Raw genomic sequence first — 20,437 nt, forward strand, 5'->3', positions numbered from 1 at the left:
AGATACCTTACAGCGAAATTGACCAATTTCAATATGACTTGAGTAAAAGTCTTAGAATATCTGATTTTAACAGTACTTAAGTATTTTACTCATACTGGACGTAGGCTCAAAGAGGAGCTAGTCCTCAACACCAAGAGACATGCCAGTGAAAAACAAGAAACAGTTGATTTGTGAGGAGAGCAATCACGTTTATTTTCTAAAATCAAAATACAACTGAACACGTCAATATTGCAATAAATCAAGGTTGACACAACAGCCTTTTAGGCTGCTTTCACACTGGGCTCGTTTGATTCTACTTGATTCTATCGAACATTGGTGCGTTTGCGTGCATCTTACGTCATCGCAAACGTGCACGCCGCATGATAGAAAAACAGAACGTCAATATATTGTGTTTTTTTATTAATTTGGTGCAGTTATGCTCAGCTGAGTGAACAACACAGGTTTACTGTGTGTGTGTGACTCATAAGGTGGTTTTCTGCTGCTTGCAAACAAACTCTTTTGAGGAGACAGTGGATTTCCATTAATTTGTTGCCCTGTTTCCACACGCTATGCGCGAATACACTGCAGGCTCACTCTCACTCGCATCCAAGGTAAATCATCAACACTATCATCCCTTACCATAGACAGTAAAAGAAATGGATACAGCGACCCCATTGGATTCAGCGGAGAGAAGTGAAGTCAATTAGAAGCTCTCTCTTCCTGATGGTCGAGCGTACTGCGCAGACTCAAACTGAGCTTGACAACGTAGATGTGACGTGAGCAACCCGTCTGTCTTCTAGTAGCTGAGTCAAGAGAAATCTGAATCATTCCCTTCCGAAACTTGCAGAGACGGAGAGTGTGAGTAGGAGGTGTCCATGAGCTGGAGCAGGAGAAACTTTTAGTAGGTATTCTGATGAATTATTTTGTCATTTTGCCTCCACGTCCCCCCGATTGCCCGTGAGCTTCTCCTTCTGTCCATACGGTAATTCCTGTGCGACAGAGAGTCGCGTGGTTATGATGCAATCGTTAGCCTATTTTTACAAAAACTGCTTCTACGGGGCCATAACGTAAGATACAAGGAAATGGAGCCTTTTATACATTTTCATGTTTCTTTAGAAATAAATAATGGGCAAATGGAGTCTTTAAATGCCTCAGATGTGAAGTTATTCACTGTCAAAGTGACGCCAAAATGAATGGGAGTCAATGAAATGCTAACAGCAGGTGATGGTCTGCTAATCAATGGCGGCCCCCGGGAAGCCGGGAAGTCAGTTTTTTCTGAAAGATTACCCCCTTGTCCCTTACATGCGTTTTATTTAACTAAATACATACTAATCAGCTAAAACGCATGCGCAGGTTACTTTTCTTCCTGTACAAGCATGCACCCGAGTCCATGTGCTTTCACATTCACGCGAACCGCGGCACGGTTCGAGTGCAACCGAACTCAGACCACCTCCTCCAGTAGTCGCGGGTTGCATCCAGTAGTCATGACAGCGTTCACAATAACGTTTTTTCATGCGAATCGTGCCCCGTTCCGAACTAAACTGCCAGTGTGAAAGCGACATCAAAAAGGGTACAAAAAGTGAACCAATATCCTTCAAAAAAGTCTCTTCAGTATAACGGATAAATCATAAAATGTTAAGTAAAATGAAATAGTCAAAGCTTACTTGCACTGGATGTGCTGGTTTCGGCCTCATCTCATATACGAAACTAATGCACTCGCATTCGTGTAAAGCAGCCTTGTTGAAAGGTTTGGGTGAGTAAGGGCGACACACACACATGATATAGTACCTTCAGTGCCCTGTAGATGGCGATATCGCTTCTTTATAGCAGCAGTAAACTGCTGCAGAAAAAGTTAGGTGTCATGCAAAATGTAATGAGTAATTGCATTACTCTTCACAAATGTACTGGAGTAAAGGGTACATACACTTGTTCAAAAATGTAGTCAAGTAGTGAGTAAAAGTTGCTAATATCTTTGATACTCAGTAAAACTACAAAGTAGCCAAAAAGATATGCAAGTACAGTAACTAATTACATTTACTCAAATACTTTACACCACTGATTAACAGTAAATGATAAGTACAAGTCAATTCACAAACTATATGCCATAACAACTGATGGAAGCACTTTGTGTGGATCAGCTGTGACGCCATCCAGAACTTTTAATAAATTAGGCATTTCTGGAGTAACAAACTTGGTAATACTTTACAATAAGGTTCATTAGTTAATGTATTAACTATAATGAACTAACAATGAGGAATACATTTGTTACAGAATTTATTCATCTTTGTTAATGTCAGTTAATAAAAATACAGCTGTTCATTGTTTGTTCATGTTAGTTTATAGTGACTAGTAACTAATGTTAACAAATGCAGCCTTTGATTTTAATAATGTATTAGTAAATGTTGAAATTAATATTAACAAAGATTAATAAATGCTGAAGAAGTATTGTTCATTCTTAGTTCATGTTAACTAAGGTAGTCAACTAATGTTAACTAATGAACCTTATTGTAAAGTGTTGCAAGACAATCTCTGTTACCTTAAATTATACGTTTATCTCTGTAAAGCTGCTTTGAAACAATCTACATTGTTAAAAGCGCTATATAAATGAAGATGACTTGACTTGACTTGTTACTACAAACTTTACCATATTTGTCCTGCCAGAACATATATCGGCTAAATGCAATATTACCAAAAGTGGCATAGCTATTCATGAACTCATTTCTGCAGGTGACCAAACTGGAGCGAGAAAAGGTGCAGGAAGGCAAGCGCATTCGCGAGCAGGAGCAGCATCGGCACACTGTGGCGCTGACAGAGCAACGGGCCCGCTGGCACGAAGAGAAGCTGAAGGAGCTCGCCACGCTGAGGGAGTCGCTAACTCGGCAGCATGAGCAGGAAATATCTCGCACTGCTAAGATTAAAGAAGGCGAGATCCAGCGCTTACGGACTGCACTTAGTGCTCTGCGCGATGGCAGTGGAGAGAAAGTACGTACCGCACTGACGCTAGAGGCCAGAGAAGAAGCCCGGCGGTTCTTCGACCAGGAGCGTGTGAAGCTCCTGCAAGAAATAGCAGAGCTAAAGTCTACCAAACGGCAGACGGATGAAGCGCTGAGCACTATGATTATAGCCGACAAGATGAAGGCAGGGGACCTGCGCACTGAACATCAAGCGCACCAGGAACAAATCTCCAAGATCAAGTGGGACTCAGAGCGAGATATTCGTCGACTGGTAAGCTGTCGTTCTTATTCTTAAGGTAGAAATGTCTAATAACTTCTGTGGTCCCATGAGGCCCTGTTCACACCTGGTGTTAAGATGTGTTTTAGTCGATCGGATCACAAGTGGACGACTCTAAACACAGGTGTAAACGGGTCTAAAACGTTTTGAGCTCGTCCACTTTCACCACCTCCAGAGGGAGTTGAAAACACATTAGACCGGATTGCTTTCGTAGTGTAAACGCTCATGTCATTGAATGTGTTCAAACAGCCACTAAAAGACCGTCTTCTCTCCGTCTACTGAATAATGAGGGAACATTATGAGAAGAGATCTAGCCAAGACGGGGTTTAAACTTTATCGGCTGGAGACACAAGTTTGGTTTGAAGATGAAAAATGTACCAAGCACAATGTTCTCTCACCATTCCTGATTTCTAACACACACTCACAGCGTTCGGCTGGTTTTGTGTCTGTCAGAGCAGAAACGAAAGCTGATGGTTATGTTCATATGTAAAGTGCCCGAGCTAATTTTGTCTATTAGATGGAAAGATTTGTGAAAAAAAAACCTTCCCTCGAAGAAATCAGGACAGAAGTGGATGAAAGTGGACAAAAGAGACGGATTAAAAAAACAGGTGTAAACGGGAATGTGTCTCCCTCGTCCAACTGTGATCCGATCCACCAAAACACATCTTAATACCAGCTGTAAACAAGGCCTATGATTTCATATCACGTGCTTCCGGGTGGTTCCGGTATTATAGGTGATGTTGTAGCGTTAGGTGTTAACTACCGAATCTGACAGGCCAAACCCTGACCCTTAACCCAGCGTGACCTGTGTTAAACTGTCCAGGTGGATGAGATCAAAGCCAAAGACAGAACAATCTTCTCGCTGGAGAAAGAGCTGGAAACGGCGACAGGTTTCGTGCAGAAGTTGCAGCTACAGAAGGATGCGCTCGATGAGCAGCTGTTTCTGGTGAAAGAGGCAGAATGCAACCTGGGAAGCCCAAAGAGAGAGATCCCCGGCCGTGCGGGCGACGGAGCAGAGCATTGTGGGAGTCCGGTAAAGAAACCAGATCTGTTCATTTGTCGAGTTTACAAGTGCACATGTGCATACACAAATGTACGTTCGAATATGCAGATGCATACGTTCTTGTAGTATAAGTCATTGCAGTCTTAAACATACAATCTATGGTTATGTCAATTCTTGTAATGTATCATTTTAAGTTAAGATTAATGAAGTGTTTCTGTTATTAGCCAGTTGAATGACTGTCTTAAAAGCGAGTGCTCTTTCTCAGTAGCAGACACACACACACACACACACACACACACACACACACACACACACACACACACACACTAATGCTTTTGAGCACTACTGTGCCAGCTTTGTTCCCAGAATATTTCTTAATATTGTAAACATTTTACGTTGCTGCATACATTTTCCTTTATTGCACAATAAAGGGTATGTGTGTCAAGCTTGAAAATGTGTTTTTAGGACATGAGAAGAAACCAGAAACGCATGAGTGAACTTAAATCCACCATTCGTAAGCTGGAGGACCGCAACTCAATCTTAGTGGATGAAAGAAATGAGCTGGTATGTTTCGCTACATCTGTCATTGATGTTCTTTGCATAGAGTTTTCCTGAATACTTCCTGTATGTCGCAGTGAAGGTCATTATTATTATATTATTATTATTATTATTCATTTTAAATAACTGTGGAGTTATTGTTGGGTTGTACAGGATTATAAAAACATCTTTTGTTTATGAATAATTCACCCTGATTTTGTTCTCTCAGTTGAAGCGTGTTCGGGAAACAGAGAAACAGTGTAAGCCGTTACTGGAGAGGAACAAATTATTAAGTAAGAAAAATGATGATCTCAGCCAGTCCCTCCAGAGGATGGAGGATAAACTTAAATCCATAACCAAGGAGAACACGGAGATGGTGGGTTCCTCTTCTTCTAATGCTCAAGGTTGCATTTAGGCAATTTATTAAAAACAGTAATATTGTGAAATATTATTACAATTTAAAATTACAGTTATTTTATTGTAATATATTGTAAAATGCAATTAATTCCTGTGATGTGATTTTTCAGCATCATTACTCCAGTCTTCAGTGTCACATGATCCTTCAGAAATCATTCTAATATGATGATTTGATGCTCAATTATTATCGGTTATTATTGGTGCTCAATTGATTATAATGGTTCTTATTATTATCATTGTTGAAAACCATTTTTACTGCTTATCATATTTTTGTGGAAACCTTGTTGAAATAGAAAGTTCAAAAGAACATAGAAATAGAAATCTTTTGTATCATTATAAATGTCTTTACTGTAACTTAAGATCATTTTATTGCATCCTTTTGGATCCTTAATCTTTTTCTTAATTTTTACCCCAAACTTTTGAATGGTAGTGTATCAAAGTTTCACAAACATATTAAGCAAATTAAATATTAAATAAATAAAACTATTTATTATTATTTTATTATTATTAAATAATAAAAACTTATCAACATTGATAATAATAAGAAGTGATTGCTGAGCACCAGATCATTAGCTTATTTTAATGTATTTTGGAATATGTGACAGTGTTACTATTTTTATTGTATTATTCATTAAAGGCACAATATGTAACTTTTTTGCTTTAAAAATAGCAAAAATCACTATATCTAAGTTATATATTTTTTTTTAGTTGTGTACTTACATTATCCCGACTGTTTCCAACAACTTTCAAACCAGGAGAAATTTGTAATTTAATTCGAGAAATGTCCCGTTTCTTTATTTTCGTTTTGTCGGCGCCAATGGCGTCATATCCGCATTGTCCCTGGTTTCCGCTCGTGCTGCCATAGCAACCAGAGCTATGAACCAGAGCCGTCTGATAGTAACCAAAGCGACTGACGCGGACAACTTTGTAGTTCGCAATGTCTATCTGCACGCTGTTGTTGTTTCGTTCAAACATTACGGACCATGGCAAGCAGACTTTGGATAAAAAAGAGAACTAAAACGAGAATCAATATCAGCGCGGTGTTTTCGAGATGCCGAGAGCTCCCATAGACAGTATATAAACGAGAGCTCCACGTCCGAGACTTCGACCGCTTCTACATGTACTTTATTAAACAGGTGAGCACATTTACATAAAACTAATCAATGTTATATAGTTCAACAATGATAAAATGTCAGAATATGATCTGTATGTTATTCTAATGTTGATCTAGCTTACTGCTAGTCTCATACAGACAAACTAACACATACATTTCAACACATTCAAATGCAGTTTAGTGTGCTAGTGTAATGTTAGACCAAGTGAAACAGCGCTGCGTTACCTCACAAGTTTAATTTGTCTAATAAACTGACCTGTGAGTTGTAATTCTGCACTTGCGTGTAAGTTAGTTCGGTAGAATGAAATGTCCATATTCCTTTTAACTTTTATATCCGCGGGACTCGCGTCGCGTGTGGAGCTGATAGCTGTCTCTTAGCAATCCCGAACTGCTTCATATCACAGTCATGATAAAAGCATCTGTATTCAGTCATCCATAAACATTATTAGATCGGTCGGCTTGACGTTGACGACAAGATCCATAATTCTTAGCAAATGTTGCGTCATCAAACTACGCCTTTGTTATTGTAAAGAGGTTAGCGACCCCTAGTGGCGAAAAATTCCATACTGTACGTTTAAATAAATGCAGCCTTGGTGAGCAGAAGAGACTTAATTATTTCATACTTTTGACTGTATACATTTATTTGGTAAAAATATATTAACCTAAATATTTTTTAAATGTGAATTCTCAATCTCTCAGATGGACATGAAAGACTATACTAAGAAATTCACAAAGAATTAGCTTTTGCCTGATATAATGCTCCATAATTCTCCATAATTTGATAATCATTGGATGATCACTACAAAATCTCTTGTAAACTATAAATAAAACTTGCTTTCTGCAAGTGAAAATAGCTCAACTGTAGTTGCACCAGACAATTTTGTCAATTTTGAGTGCAGAATGCATTTATCCTGTTGTATTATTGTTGTTTTGTCATATTCAGAAGGAAAAGATTACATCCCATCCTCCGCTGAAGAAACTCAAGTCTCTGAATGATCTGGATCAGGCCAATGATGATCAAGAGATTGAGTTCCTCAAGCTGCAGGTCCTAGAGCAACAGAGTATGATCGACGAGCTGACACGAGTGAGTACTTCCTGTGAACGTGAGACTGAAGTCACACAAGTGAGCACTGAACACACACGTATCACATCTTTCTTTTGCTCCATGTTTCAGGATAGAGAAAAACTCTTGAGAAAGAAGAGGCATAAACGAAGCAGACCTATAAAGGTGAAGTGTGGAACTTTCTCAGTGTTGCAATATTTTCTCCTGTCCGCTTTCAAAACATTGCAGTCTGTCTATTAACTTTTACCGCACCCAGTGACAGTAGGATTGGGACTACCCTTGATTCCATGATAAAGTGCTTATTTACCCAGGGTTTATCTTGTCGTTTCCCATGCAGAGGCACATTGTTGTAGATACATTCTACGGGTATGATGAAGAGTCAATGGATTCGGAAACTTCCTCAGTGGCTTCTCTGCGCATGGATCGAACCCCGGCTACACCAGATGAAGATTTAGATGAGGTGAGCATTTAGGAACATTAAAGGTGCATTGTGTAATATTTAGGAGGATCTGTTGACAGAAATGCAATATCATATACATAACTATGTTTTCAGTGGTGTATAAAGACCTTACATAATGAACCGTTATGTTTTTATTAGCTTAGAATGAGCATTTCTCTCTACACACACCGCGGGTCGCCTTACATCGACATGTTTCTACAGTGGCCTTGAGCGGACAAACGCGTTTCGTCACTATGTTGTTCTTCGTGCAAAGAAGCTATAGCTAAAGTCAGCGAATAAAACACTGACACAATGATGAACAAGTTACAATAATATTCGCAATAACATCGTTTTACTGAATAGTTAAGTAAACCTAATTATCTTTGTAAAGAATCCTCATTGATTAACTGGCTACGCTCTGCTGTCTCAGACGACGACGACATCACTTCCTGTCAGCCACCGTAACTTCTGTTGGGTGCAGTTCACAACCTCACCACTAGATGCCGCTTAAATCACACACTGCACCTTTAACTCACTCTTTCTCACTAAGGGTTCCTGCGTTTATCTCGACTTCTTCTCTATGGTGTGTTTTGTATTATTATTGTGCATTCCCAAACAGCAACATAGTGTCGGCCCAGATCCGGCCAACATCTGGTACACGATGAATCCACACGGATCTGGGCCGACACTATGTTGCAGTCTGGGTTATTTCGCATGCTCATTATTGTGCATTATTTCTCATGCTCTCTTTATTAGGGTCTGGCGGCTGAAGAGTCAGAACTGCGGTTTAAGCAGTTGACGCGGGAATATCAGGCTCTTCAGAGAGCATACGCCCTGTTGCAGGAGCAGAAAGGAGGGGTGCTGGATGCTGAAATGGAGGCTAAGGTATTCCTGAACTATTGTCTGTGCTGTAATTAACATTAAACAGCTTACAGAACTTGAGTAGAAGACATGACACTGTTTTTCTTTGTTTTGTTTTGTTTTGGCCAGATGAAAATGCAATTCAAACATACATTAAAACAGAAAAAAATGTATAATAATTTTTGAAAAGAAAACCTTAAGTCGTTATTTCTTAGAACAAATAAGCAGTGAAGCGGTTTTGTTAAAATATAAATGTTTAAAAAACATTTTACCAGTCAAATCAAAGTCATGTGCAACCACCATGCAGAAACATGCAGGAAATTATATATTTTACACCATTAGATGGCAGCAAAGACTGTCTTTATGAGTGAGTCAGTAGCAAAGACCTTTATATTTAAATGGACTGAAAACAATTAGACGCAACTTACAAATGCATTGACTAGCGCTGTCATGGGAAATCCCCGGGGCTTTTAAAAGGACAAAGATATCGCTTTCCTCAGTAGACATTTAAAATGCTTTTGTGATTATGAATATAAGATTGAAGAATATCAGCTAGATGCAGATAATAATAATAACTCGTAGCCATGCGATATGGCTGTATATCAGCACAGATGTGATTACCTACAGCCAAATCACACTCGTGGGTTATTGCTCATAATATATAATTGTCCCCTTAAAGTACCTGTTTTGCATTGTGTTTAAAATGTAATAGGGTTCAGATTGTTTGAAAACCTAATGGGAAAACCCTAAAAACAATTAATACTATTCAACATTTTTTTTGTGCTTGAAATTTGAATAAACATACAGTAAAAATACAGCAGTGGATGAGCTTCTGAAAGGTTATGTGCTCAAAAGAACACATTGCTGAACTACATTGAACCCACAGGCATATAGTGCATATTCTGGTAAATTACTCTTGTATTTAATAGTTACTTCATCTCTGTAGGCTCACGAGCAGCTCCAGGCAGACTCTCACAGGTATAAGGCTAAAATCGAAGACCTGGAGAAAGAGCTTGCTGTAAAAGGACAGGTAAAAGTCTTTCACTACTATTGGTATTAGCGATGCAGAATTCATACACAGTGACTTGCAATTAAGAAATCAATATCTAGTGTGGTATTTATCTTGCTGAGTGATTCTCCATACTTACAAACTGATTTGTTCTGGGTATCTGGTTATAAAGCACAGGTATGACTAATTCCCATATAATTCCCTCTCTTACTCACAGGACTCCAGATGGGTGGAGGAGAAGCAACGGTTCCTCAGGCGTAATCAAGAGCTGCTGGAGAAGGTGTGTGTACATGCTGACTTCTCAACACTGACACACTCAGAGGATGAACAAACTAATGATAGACTAAAGGCCCGTACACACCGGGACGAATATCGGCGCGCGTTATTCGCCAGCGTTTTTCAACGTGTTTTTTGTGTTCACACCCAAGCGATTTTCGCTGACGATGAGCCGAGTGACCATGCAAATTCATTCCCTGACATTAGATGGCGCTAAGTTACAAGCCTATGTACATGAAAGACAATTAAGTGAAATGAAACTCACCATCAAGGCCCATTTGCTCTGCAATACCACTCCATAACAGTTCTCTTTTATCAAGATTTTTGTAGTCGCTGTCGCGTTTGTCATGTAGTTTCTTTATGTTCCGACACCAACGAGACCAGCAGCTCTACATTCATCTTGCCTTGCATCTTCCTCGTCTTATTTCTTCCCGGCAGTGTAGACGCTACTTGGCATATATCTTCCTCGCCGTTACGTATGTGTGCTCGGCAAGACCGTTTTGTGTTTGAGCGCCCCCAAGTTGTGTTTTACTGTAACTTCAGAAGCTCCAGACACGTGAGCAAAAGCGCCAATCTCATTGGTCGGATAGTTTTTGACGCGGCGCGTCAAACCAAAAAAACGAACCTGAGGCGTTTTTAAAAAAATGATGCTTTTACGCGTGGCGTTTTTTGGCGTCGGTGTGCACACTCAAATTCATCAGAGATCATTCCCTCAATTCTATGTAGTGGTTTCATGAGCCTCTGCAGGAAAAGGGTAACAATAACTGGAATGTATATATGTAATGTATACATAAGGGATAATGTACAGTCATGTATGGATGCGCAGGGAGTTCTTGCCCAGAACAGAACCATACTGCCAATCCTAACTGTATGCTAATTGTCAATCTTATTTGACGATAGTGGTCCTGACAGAACTAATGGTTCCCCTAGGAACGTTTTCCGGGTTGCGTTCGCGTAAGACACGCTCGTTGTTGTGACTTTTATTTTGACGGCGCTGAGAACGCCAGAGCCTGAGCTCACAGTGCTCCCATTCTCCATGTTCATTAGTTTACGATCTGTTTAACAGTCCTGTCTCATACGTTATTAGATAGAACTATTACACATAGAAAGTAGAAAGTAATGAAATTAGCTTTTGCAGTGTGGTGTATGTTCAGTGTTGCTGAGCAGAAATACAAAATTATGTTAAGAGGTCCATCTATCACTGTTTTCCATGTTCGTAGAGTTAGTTTCTGGAGTAAATATATAAGCTATACTGTGTGTTTACACTGCCTTTTTAAAAATGGCGTATGCTGGTGTTTCTCGTACATTCGACCAATCAGCGAACACTAACGTCACGGATAGTTCCTATAGTGCTGGTTTAGACCGATGCTGATGTAGGAGCTAAATTCGTTCCTCCAAAAGGAGTTCCTAGAACTAAAATTGTTCCCAGTTCCTGCGGTGTGAACGCACGGGAGCTTCCGCCAATAGTTGTAGGAACTATGAAAAGGTTCCTCTGGTGCGAAAGTGTGGCAGTACCAATTACAAACAAGTCACCAAATGTCATCATGTTCCAGCAAAAGTCTGGGTCTCACTTTATATTAGGTGTCTTTAAAATTGTACGGTAGGTTCAGGGGCAATTTGCAAGTGTTATTATACATGTAGTTACATTCAGGTAAATGTAAGTGTACTGTAATGACATGTTATAATATTTGTATCAAATGCAAAAGTTTGGGAATATTTAAGATGTTTAAAAGTTTGGAATATTTAAGATTCTTTTAAAGTCCCCCTGTATTCAATAATTTTATCCCTTAAAACTCATCTTTGATCACCAAAATGACATATTTAAATGTTTTTTCCTTGAAAAAAGTTTCTTCATGCCTTAAAATATCTTTAATGTAACTCGACACCCTTGCCTCATTTAGTATACGCGGTTCTATAAATATGCAAATGAGCCCTGCCTCCACTCACTCACTCACTCAGAGATCCACTGGTTGACGATCACACGTTGATCTGATTGGTTAGAAGGTCGTTTGTGACGTCAGAAACACCAGAGATTTCAAAGCGTGTTTTTGAGACTGTCTTTGGTTCACTGCAGTTTTAAGGAGAAAATACTCAGCAATGGTGTCGACTTATGAATTTACACATGGTTTGTCTTAAAGCATATTAAAAACACCACATAGACATATAAACAACATTAAAAAGCTGGATTTTCACCACAGGGGGACTTTAATGATTTTGAAAGAAGTCTTTTTATGCTCACCAAGGCTGCATTTATTTGTCACAGTGTAATAGCATCAGGGTACAATACAAAATGTGATTTATTCCTGTGATCAAAGCTGAATTTTCAGCATCATTACTCCAGTAATCAGAAATCATTCTAATATTGCTGATTTGGTGCTCAAGAAACATTTCTTATTATTATCAGTATTGCAAACAGTTGCTGCTTAATACTTTTGTGGAAACTGTGAGTCACTGCTATTCAAAAGTTTGGATTAAGTCGGGTTTTTTTTCTTTTCATTTTTAAAACATTACTTTTAATCAGCAAAAATGCATTACATTGTTCAAAGGTGACAGAAAAGACATTTATACAAAAAGATAATACAAAAGATTTCTATTTCAGGCAAATTCTTCTGTTCTTTTGAACTTTCTATTCAACAGTTATATATACATTATATAGATCCTGAGAGGTTCGTAGGACTCAAAAAATCCATTTGTAAAAAGCACAATCAATGAAAGTCTTTCATAGGGTCCATTAGTCACATTTTGTAATGTTTCTTTGACAGGTTGAAAAGTTGGAGAATGAAAACGGAAAGCTGCAGCAGGAACTACAGGACTCGAGAGATCAGAATGAACTACTGGAGTTTCGCATACTTGAGCTGGAGGTTTGAGCTCTATCTCTTTCATGTGGCCTTACTTAAAGGGGACCTATTATTCACCCTTTAACAAGATGTAATATAAGCCTCAGGTGTCCCCAGAGTGTGTCTGTGAAGTTTCAGCTCAAAATACCCCACAGATCATTTATTATAACATGTCCCATTTTTGAGTGGAAGGAAAAACATGCTGTTTTCGTGCTTGTATCTTTAAATGCAAATGAGCTGCTGCTCCGCCCCCTTTCCAGAAGAGGGCGGAGCCTGTACAGCTTGTGCCTCAGATACAAGGTCACACTCACATGACATTGCAGTTCTTCATCATCATGAAAGCTTATTATCTACATGCGTTTTAAAGCCATATCAATCTAAACTTCTGATATATGGTTTTCTGAGCGCACACATCTGAAGCAAACTGTCAAATACACACAAGGTTATGTCAAAAACACTGAGCTCACATAAACACAGTTAGTTATGTCTGTGAACGTACGCAACAGGGGAAGAAATCACATGTGTATATTAGATCTGTGTATTAAAGTAAAAGCAGCGTAATATACACATATTTGATGTTAATTTGACTCAAACAACAAAAGAAAAACAGATTATCACTCACTGCTTTTGACTGAATAACTTTAGTAGCTTTAATAGGAATATATTTCTTACTTGAATGCTGCTGTCGAATACTTTGGCGAGGAGATAAACATGGCGGACTGTACCGCTCACTGAGGGGCGGAGCTAAGCTAATAGGGCGGAGTCTCTCTGCAATCGTGGGCGGGGCTTGTTCCAATGTGACTCATATTGAATCACATTCCTGAACGGCTCATTTTGAGGCACTGTTTCAGATTTATGAGGAAAGTAACAAACTGAGTGAATGGATTTTTTACCACGCGGACACATAAATATGTTCAAACACAATATAGAAGTGAATTTTGCATAATAGGTCCCCTTTAAATTGCGACATAAAATACATACTTGTAACTGCAAGTTTGTGAGTAACTCAGAATTTAATTGTTTTGCTTCATTTGTTCTCAAGGAATTTTTATCAAGGAGGTCATAAGAAAATCATGATGCAATTCAGTCAGTCTGTAGTTTTGTTCTAATCATTATTCCTGGTTATTGGAGGCTTCTGTAAAATCACTGCCATTTAGCAGTGTTAGAGTTTCCTTCAGATGGCTATTAGAGCAGCATAATGGTGTTCACATCTGGCTTTTCCATCCTCGCACTGCGATTTTGACCAAGGGGGTCCAATGAAATATACAGGGCTGCTGTGTTATCGTACAGATGTGCTTCCTGGAGCAAGTGCAATATATCATACAGCATGAAATTTGCACAGCTCTTTATTTATCTGTAAGTAAAACACAAATGTGCACATACTTCCATGGATAGTTGCTGTGCCAAAATGCTCCTTCTAGACAAACAAAAACACTCTTTGTCTCTCATCTCGTTTTACATTCTCAAATGGATGCATCCACCTAGTGGTGGAAGTACAGAAATGCAACAGCCTTCTGTAATGAAACGATCTATCATCTATGTGGACGGTATAGTGGAGACGTTAGACTGGAGTGCACATGATCATGCTGTTGGTGGAAGTGTGTAACGTGTGTTTGATGTAATCTGTCAGGAGCGTGAGAGGAGATCGCCTCCATTTAACCTTCAAATCCATCCTTTCTCTGAGGGAGTGAGTGCACTACAGATCTACTGTATAAAGGAGGGAGTGAAGGTAAGTATGAATTCATTCACTGCCACTTTTGCTTTTAATAACAGTAAGAACTCATGAGCCAGTTCTGCTGTCATCTCCTCTCAACAGGACGTGTGTATACCAGACCTCATCAAGCTGTTGGATATACTCGGGGATAACGGGGTACGTCACACACCACAATCCTTATCCACGCAACATTTTTCTTTCTGCGATAGGCTAGAATATTACCAGTTGTAGTGTAAATGCTCAGTATGTGTTTCTGGCTTTACGCAGAACTTGAGGAATGAGGAGCAGGTGGCCATTATTCAAGCGAGTACTGTGCTGTCTCTCGCTGAGAAGGTACGTGGGTTCCTGTTTCAGGTGAAGTACACTAGAGAGAACCAAAAACAGTCACTGAATGCTGACTGTCATTACATATACTTTTCTTTACATATACAGTACATATACAGTACTGTGCCCCCCCCCTGATCTCACCATCATCGAGTCCGTCTGTGATTACATGAAGAAACAGAAGAAACTGAGACAGACTAAATCCAGAAGAACTGCGGGAACGTCTCCGAGACGCTTGAAGAAACCTTCCTGCAAAGCTACAGTACTGTGAAAAGCACTGGCACTTGTGTTAAAATGCTGTAAAGTGAGAATGCTTTCAAAAATAAAATCACAAATTGAATTTATTTATGATTTAACTTCTATTAACTAGTTCAAATCAATATATGGTGTAACGACCCATTGCGTTTAAAACGGCTTTTGTCCAGGTACACTTGCGCATAGTTTTTCAGGTAGCTTTGCAGGAAGGTTTCTTCAAGCGTCTCGGAGACGTTCCCGCAGTTCTTCTGGATTTAGTCTGTCTCAGTTTCTTCTGTTTCTTCATGTAATCACAGACGGACTCGATGATGGTGAGATCAGATCATACCGGCTGTTGTCAGACTCCTTGTGCATACACAAATCTCACTGGATTATTACAATTAATGGCAAAAAGAATGTTTGGAAATGTAAACTGATATTTCCTACTGACACACTACAGCAAAAGATTATAAATAACTGTCTTAAAGGAACACTCCACCGTTTTTTCATATTAAACTATGTTATTCCCTTAACTAAGACGATGTTAAACTTTACTAATGAAATGAAAATGATGCTTAAAATTGTTGATTGGCTCTAGTTTTCAAGATATGCCATTGGGTCAGTATACGACCCTTGACTTGAGGATGGTGGAGGATAAGTGAGTAATAAAGGGGAGGGATCTCAACTGAAATCAGAAATGACTAAAATACATCTATGACTAGACCTATGAATACATCTATGTCTGGGTTTGGACAGTACTTTTTTTGAGGCAAAACAATGAATGATGCAATCTGAAGCTGGTATGACTTGCATTGTGTCATTCCTAGAAGTCGTGGATGATGCAATCATAACGAAGCTTACATCACTCTGCTGAACTAATGCAGAGTGTAAATGTTTTACAAATGTAAAGCCAATCAGTTGTTTTAATTGTTTTATTATAATTCAGCACATTAAAATACATAATAAATAGCACAATCTTATTTCTGAAAATTGTAGACCAGTGTAATGATTTGCAATGAAGAGATGACAGAATGTGTGTATTTTTGTGTGTTGTGGTTTAGTGGATTCAGCAGATTGAAGGAACAGAAGCAGCTCTGCATCAGAAGATGATGGACCTGGAGCTCGAGATGGTACGAACAACATGTCTTATCTTTACACATTACTTGTCTTACACACGGTACCGGTTAAAAGTTTGGACACATTTTAGAATAAAAAAAAGGGACCATTTTGTTATTTAATGACAACCAATGTAATTTGTTTACCCATGTATGCCACTTTACTATCCACTTTAAAACATCAATTTATAAATAAATATATAATAACGTTTTAGAAAAAGTAGCTCATTAACAGTCGCGCCACTGGCTTCGCTCCGTTCTCGCGGCTCTCGGCCCCGCCCTGCTGGACACACAGTTTCTAAATACAAAAACATTTAGACACAAGCCTTCAGATTAAAAGTTTAAGATATTGAGTAATGTAAATTCAGTCAGGTAGAAGTGTACAGTACATAACATTCATCTGATGAACGAATATTTTGTAATTTAGTAAATTTTAAAATTCTAAAATTGTAATTTTAATGAATTCCTCTGTTTTTAAAAATATATACAAAAAAAAAAAAAAAAAATGTTTAAAAGGTTTTACATTTACGAACTAAGCAAAATAGGTTGCTGCAGATGTATGTTTGCATTAGTGATCCGCACAGTCCACTCAGATGTGTGTTACTTGGGTCTGGGAGTTAAAAGACTCAACTTGTTTAAAAGGTAAAAGGTAAATCTATCATTGTTATTCTTTCGCTAACAGTAGTTTTTTGGTGAGCTTAACTTTTAGGATAATACGCAGGGGTTGCATTATATGTAACGGGTCTATCAGTTTAATTAAGTTGTTGAATTAAGTAATTAAGTTTGGCACACTCAGACTAATGTTTTAATGGCACCTACAACATGATGCTTATAAACCCCTGACGGTTGACTTGCAGGAGATGTTCTGCAAACAAAAGGGATATCTGGAGGAGGAACTGGACTACCGGAAGCAGGCGCTGGACCAGGCTTACATGGTGAAATAATGATCCATTTTATGAATTACAGCGAAACAATTACTATGATGTTCTGTTTTAGAAAGTGGTATATATTGTGTTCATTTTGATATTTTGTGTTTTCGAGTCTGTTAGAAAGACATAGCGGTAAAATCTTCATCTGCTTATGATGTACCATTTTTAGTGTTTTTATATGACCTTTAATGTGGTAGTCAAATAGATTTTCATTATAGTGCCACGAAAGGTTTCTCTTGTCAAAATTCGCATGGACCAGTTCATTCTACAACGTTTTCTTTGTTCCAGAGCGTATTTTGGCACTATATTTTTGCATTGGTGCTCTAAACCATGAACCAAACCAACCATCTCCAACCATTATTTTAATTTTAATCCGAATACGAAAAAAACACACAAAAAAACGATATTATCCCACTTTATATTGTGTCTTTAATACAATGTACTAACATTTAAATTAATAATTTGATAGAATTTGATTTTATATATATATACTGTATATCTCCATTGACAGTCCACACAACTACCACCTTACCGTCACAATCTGTAACTGTACGTGTGTGTGTGTGTGTGTGCAACAGCAAATCCAGGAGTTGGAGGCTACTCTGTACAACGCATTGCAGCAGGATAAAGTGATCAAATACGGAGAGCCTCTGGACGAGCTGCAGAAGGACGAGTTGCGCTCGGCCGTGGAGAGACTGCGCAGACAGATGCTGCGCAAGAGTCGAGAGTACGACTGTCAGGTTCTGCAGGAGCGCATGGAGCTGCTCCATCAGGCCCATCAGGTACACAACACAACACACTTTCTTTTCAAACCATTTAATACATTTAAATGCATGTGCCATACTTTCAAAGAGACAGGCCACAGAATCCTCATGATGAAAAAATAATACTTTTAAGTTTGTCATATTAAGTAATCATATAAAGTTTTTTTTTCTTTTCTTAAAATGTGTAAGGACTGGAGGAAAATCTAGGAGACCCAGTTGCTCTGTGATGTGGTTGAGGGCATGTTGCTGGCATGGCTAAATGTATGTATCAAATATGATACATCAGGCTTTTGAGGAATGTTTATTTGCACATCCCTCAATCATCATTGTATTCATCATCAGCTATTCATTTTTAAAGTGATGTTCTCGTGTATGTGTGGGACACAAATGGCAGCTGTTTTGTAGCATGACCCACTAATTAATAAATGAGACATTGTTGAAGAAATAACCAAATGCAAGAAGAAGAGTACAGACAACACTGAACTGAACACTGAACAAACACCTACAGGAACCGAAATCTGCTACAGGAGACAGTATATGCTGAACATGACAGTCAATAAGAGTTGGAAACATTTCACCTCGTCAGATGTGTGTTGTTGCTTCATTACGGATATAAACAATGAAATTTCAGTATCGTTTAAAGGAACACAGCAACTTTTTGGGACTTTAGCTTATTCACTGTATCCCCCAGAGTTAGATAAGTCCATACATGGTGGGTGGGTCAGACAGAGTTACGGCACGCACGGAGATGAGAAGGGTATGTGTGGACTTATCTAACTCTGGGAGATACAGTGAATAAGCTAAAGTCCCAAAAAGTCACCTTTAAAATGATTCCATTGACTTTTCAAGGAACAAGGTTACAACTTTACTACAACAAAACCTTAGCCAGCGATCATCATGAAAACGGTCTCTCTCAGAGGTTTTTGGTTCATTTTGATTTAAAAATGCCAAACGTGATGATGACTAATTTTCCAACCAATTTCTCCAGTTTGACTATTCAGTCGATTTATAAACTGGTTTTGGAAACATTAAAAGGCATTATGCCATCAAACAATAAACAAATGGAAATATCACTGCAAGTATTTCACAGTCAGTCATGAATCTGAGTGAAAATGCAGTTATAATCTGGTAACTGTAATGCAAACACTATAAAAGACTGTAAATGTGTATAAAAACCTCTCATACTTGTGTTGGTTTTGTGTGATGTATGTCAGATAGTGACCTCTGACCTGATGCAATAGCTGTTATATACAGAAGAGGGCAGCAAATTATCAGGAAATACCAAATATAAACCAAAGCATATAATAAAACCTCTATGAATAAAACCCACATACTTTTCTTCTTTTCAGTGGTGCATTCAACTAGTGCTCTGGTAGACTTTTGGACCCGCTGTATTCTCCATTATTGAGCTCTGTGATAATTGTGCTTTAGATTACTGAGCGATGACATACTGAAGATAATCACACTGAAATGAGTGTTTCTCTCAATGCAGAGGATCAGAGATCTGGAAGACAAGACTGACATTCAGAGGAGACAGATTAAAGATCTAGAGGAGAAGGTAAGACAGGAGAGCTGTCGGACTCATGATTTATAGAAGATGATCTGTCAGAATGATCATGTCTCCTGTTGTTTGTTCTAATGTTAATGTTGCTCATTTTCCTATCCTGGCTGTAACCTTAATTAATACTTCTTTCTTTCTTTCTTTCTTTCTTTCTTTCTTTCTTTCTTTCTTTCTTTCTTTCTTTCTTTCTTTCTTTCTTTCTTTCTTTCTTTCTTTCTTTCTTTCTTTCTTTCTTTCTTTCTTTCTTTCTTTGTCTTTCAGTTTCTATTTCTCTTTTTATTCTTCTCTCTTGCCTTTATTCTTTGGCCTTGATGTCTGTGACATCTCCTGCAGAGGTGAGTGTAGAATCTTTTTGTCTTCCTTGTGTTCAGGTTTTTTGAGGAAAATATAATTCATTCAGAAAGCCAAGTTTTAGACCTTGACTGAGACTAAACTATTGTATTAGGGGTTTGTACTAGATGATACTGCTGAGTACATTAAGAACATTACATGAATCATGACATTTATTTAGTGAGTATTGAAAGGGAACTACTTCAGTTTACTTATTTGCCATCTTTCCAGCAGTAAAAACCATAATTACTTGCACATTGGTATTTCAGTATCCATACTTCCTTTAACTCTGTGGTCCTGTTCGTGTGTCGGTCAAAAATGACCTCTTTTTGTTCCCCAATGGAATGATTGTACTATATTTTAGTCCTATAATGTTTTTTATTTAATATTTTGTATTTTAAGATGATTTTATCGTACTGAATTATATTTATGCAGTAGTTATAATCCATGTATTCACTTTTTGAGCATGGACCTGAAAATGAAATTTCCAACTTAAACGGTCATAAATCTTTAATGCTTTGGAGCTCAGACTGAAGTTAGTTCTCTTTTTAAAGACTACACTTGGCAGATTACTGCTTAAGTGAAAAAAGTTTTAAAAAGTGAACTTGAAAAAACCTTATTATGAAAAATGCACAAAAATACAACTTGTAATTTTGATATGAAATATATATTTTCCGAAACTCGTTTTACAAGTTGTGTT

At 38.2% G+C, this 20,437-nt stretch overlaps 1 protein-coding gene across 1 annotated transcript in view; it reads left to right on the forward strand.

Moving 5' to 3' along the window:
* Positions 1–20,437, forward strand: part of jakmip2 (janus kinase and microtubule interacting protein 2) — a 37,968-nt gene that overhangs the window by 14,913 nt on the left and 2,618 nt on the right. Inside the window, exons 3-21 of the mRNA XM_084136674.1 lie at positions 2,707–3,204; positions 4,034–4,243; positions 4,679–4,777; positions 4,980–5,126; positions 7,225–7,365; positions 7,456–7,509; positions 7,682–7,804; positions 8,540–8,668; positions 9,591–9,674; positions 9,871–9,933; positions 12,692–12,790; positions 14,397–14,495; positions 14,583–14,636; positions 14,748–14,813; positions 16,100–16,168; positions 17,011–17,088; positions 17,661–17,864; positions 19,339–19,404; positions 19,669–19,742. Coding sequence (XP_083992800.1) covers positions 2,707–3,204; positions 4,034–4,243; positions 4,679–4,777; positions 4,980–5,126; positions 7,225–7,365; positions 7,456–7,509; positions 7,682–7,804; positions 8,540–8,668; positions 9,591–9,674; positions 9,871–9,933; positions 12,692–12,790; positions 14,397–14,495; positions 14,583–14,636; positions 14,748–14,813; positions 16,100–16,168; positions 17,011–17,088; positions 17,661–17,864; positions 19,339–19,404; positions 19,669–19,719 — 2,334 coding nt within the window. The 3' untranslated portion in view covers positions 19,720–19,742. The remainder of the gene's footprint in view (positions 1–2,706; positions 3,205–4,033; positions 4,244–4,678; positions 4,778–4,979; positions 5,127–7,224; positions 7,366–7,455; positions 7,510–7,681; positions 7,805–8,539; positions 8,669–9,590; positions 9,675–9,870; positions 9,934–12,691; positions 12,791–14,396; positions 14,496–14,582; positions 14,637–14,747; positions 14,814–16,099; positions 16,169–17,010; positions 17,089–17,660; positions 17,865–19,338; positions 19,405–19,668; positions 19,743–20,437) is intronic.

This window comes from Abramis brama (genome assembly GCF_963993115.1).
Source record: "Abramis brama genome assembly, chromosome: 15".
NCBI classification, from domain to species: Eukaryota; Metazoa; Chordata; class Actinopteri; order Cypriniformes; family Leuciscidae; genus Abramis; species Abramis brama.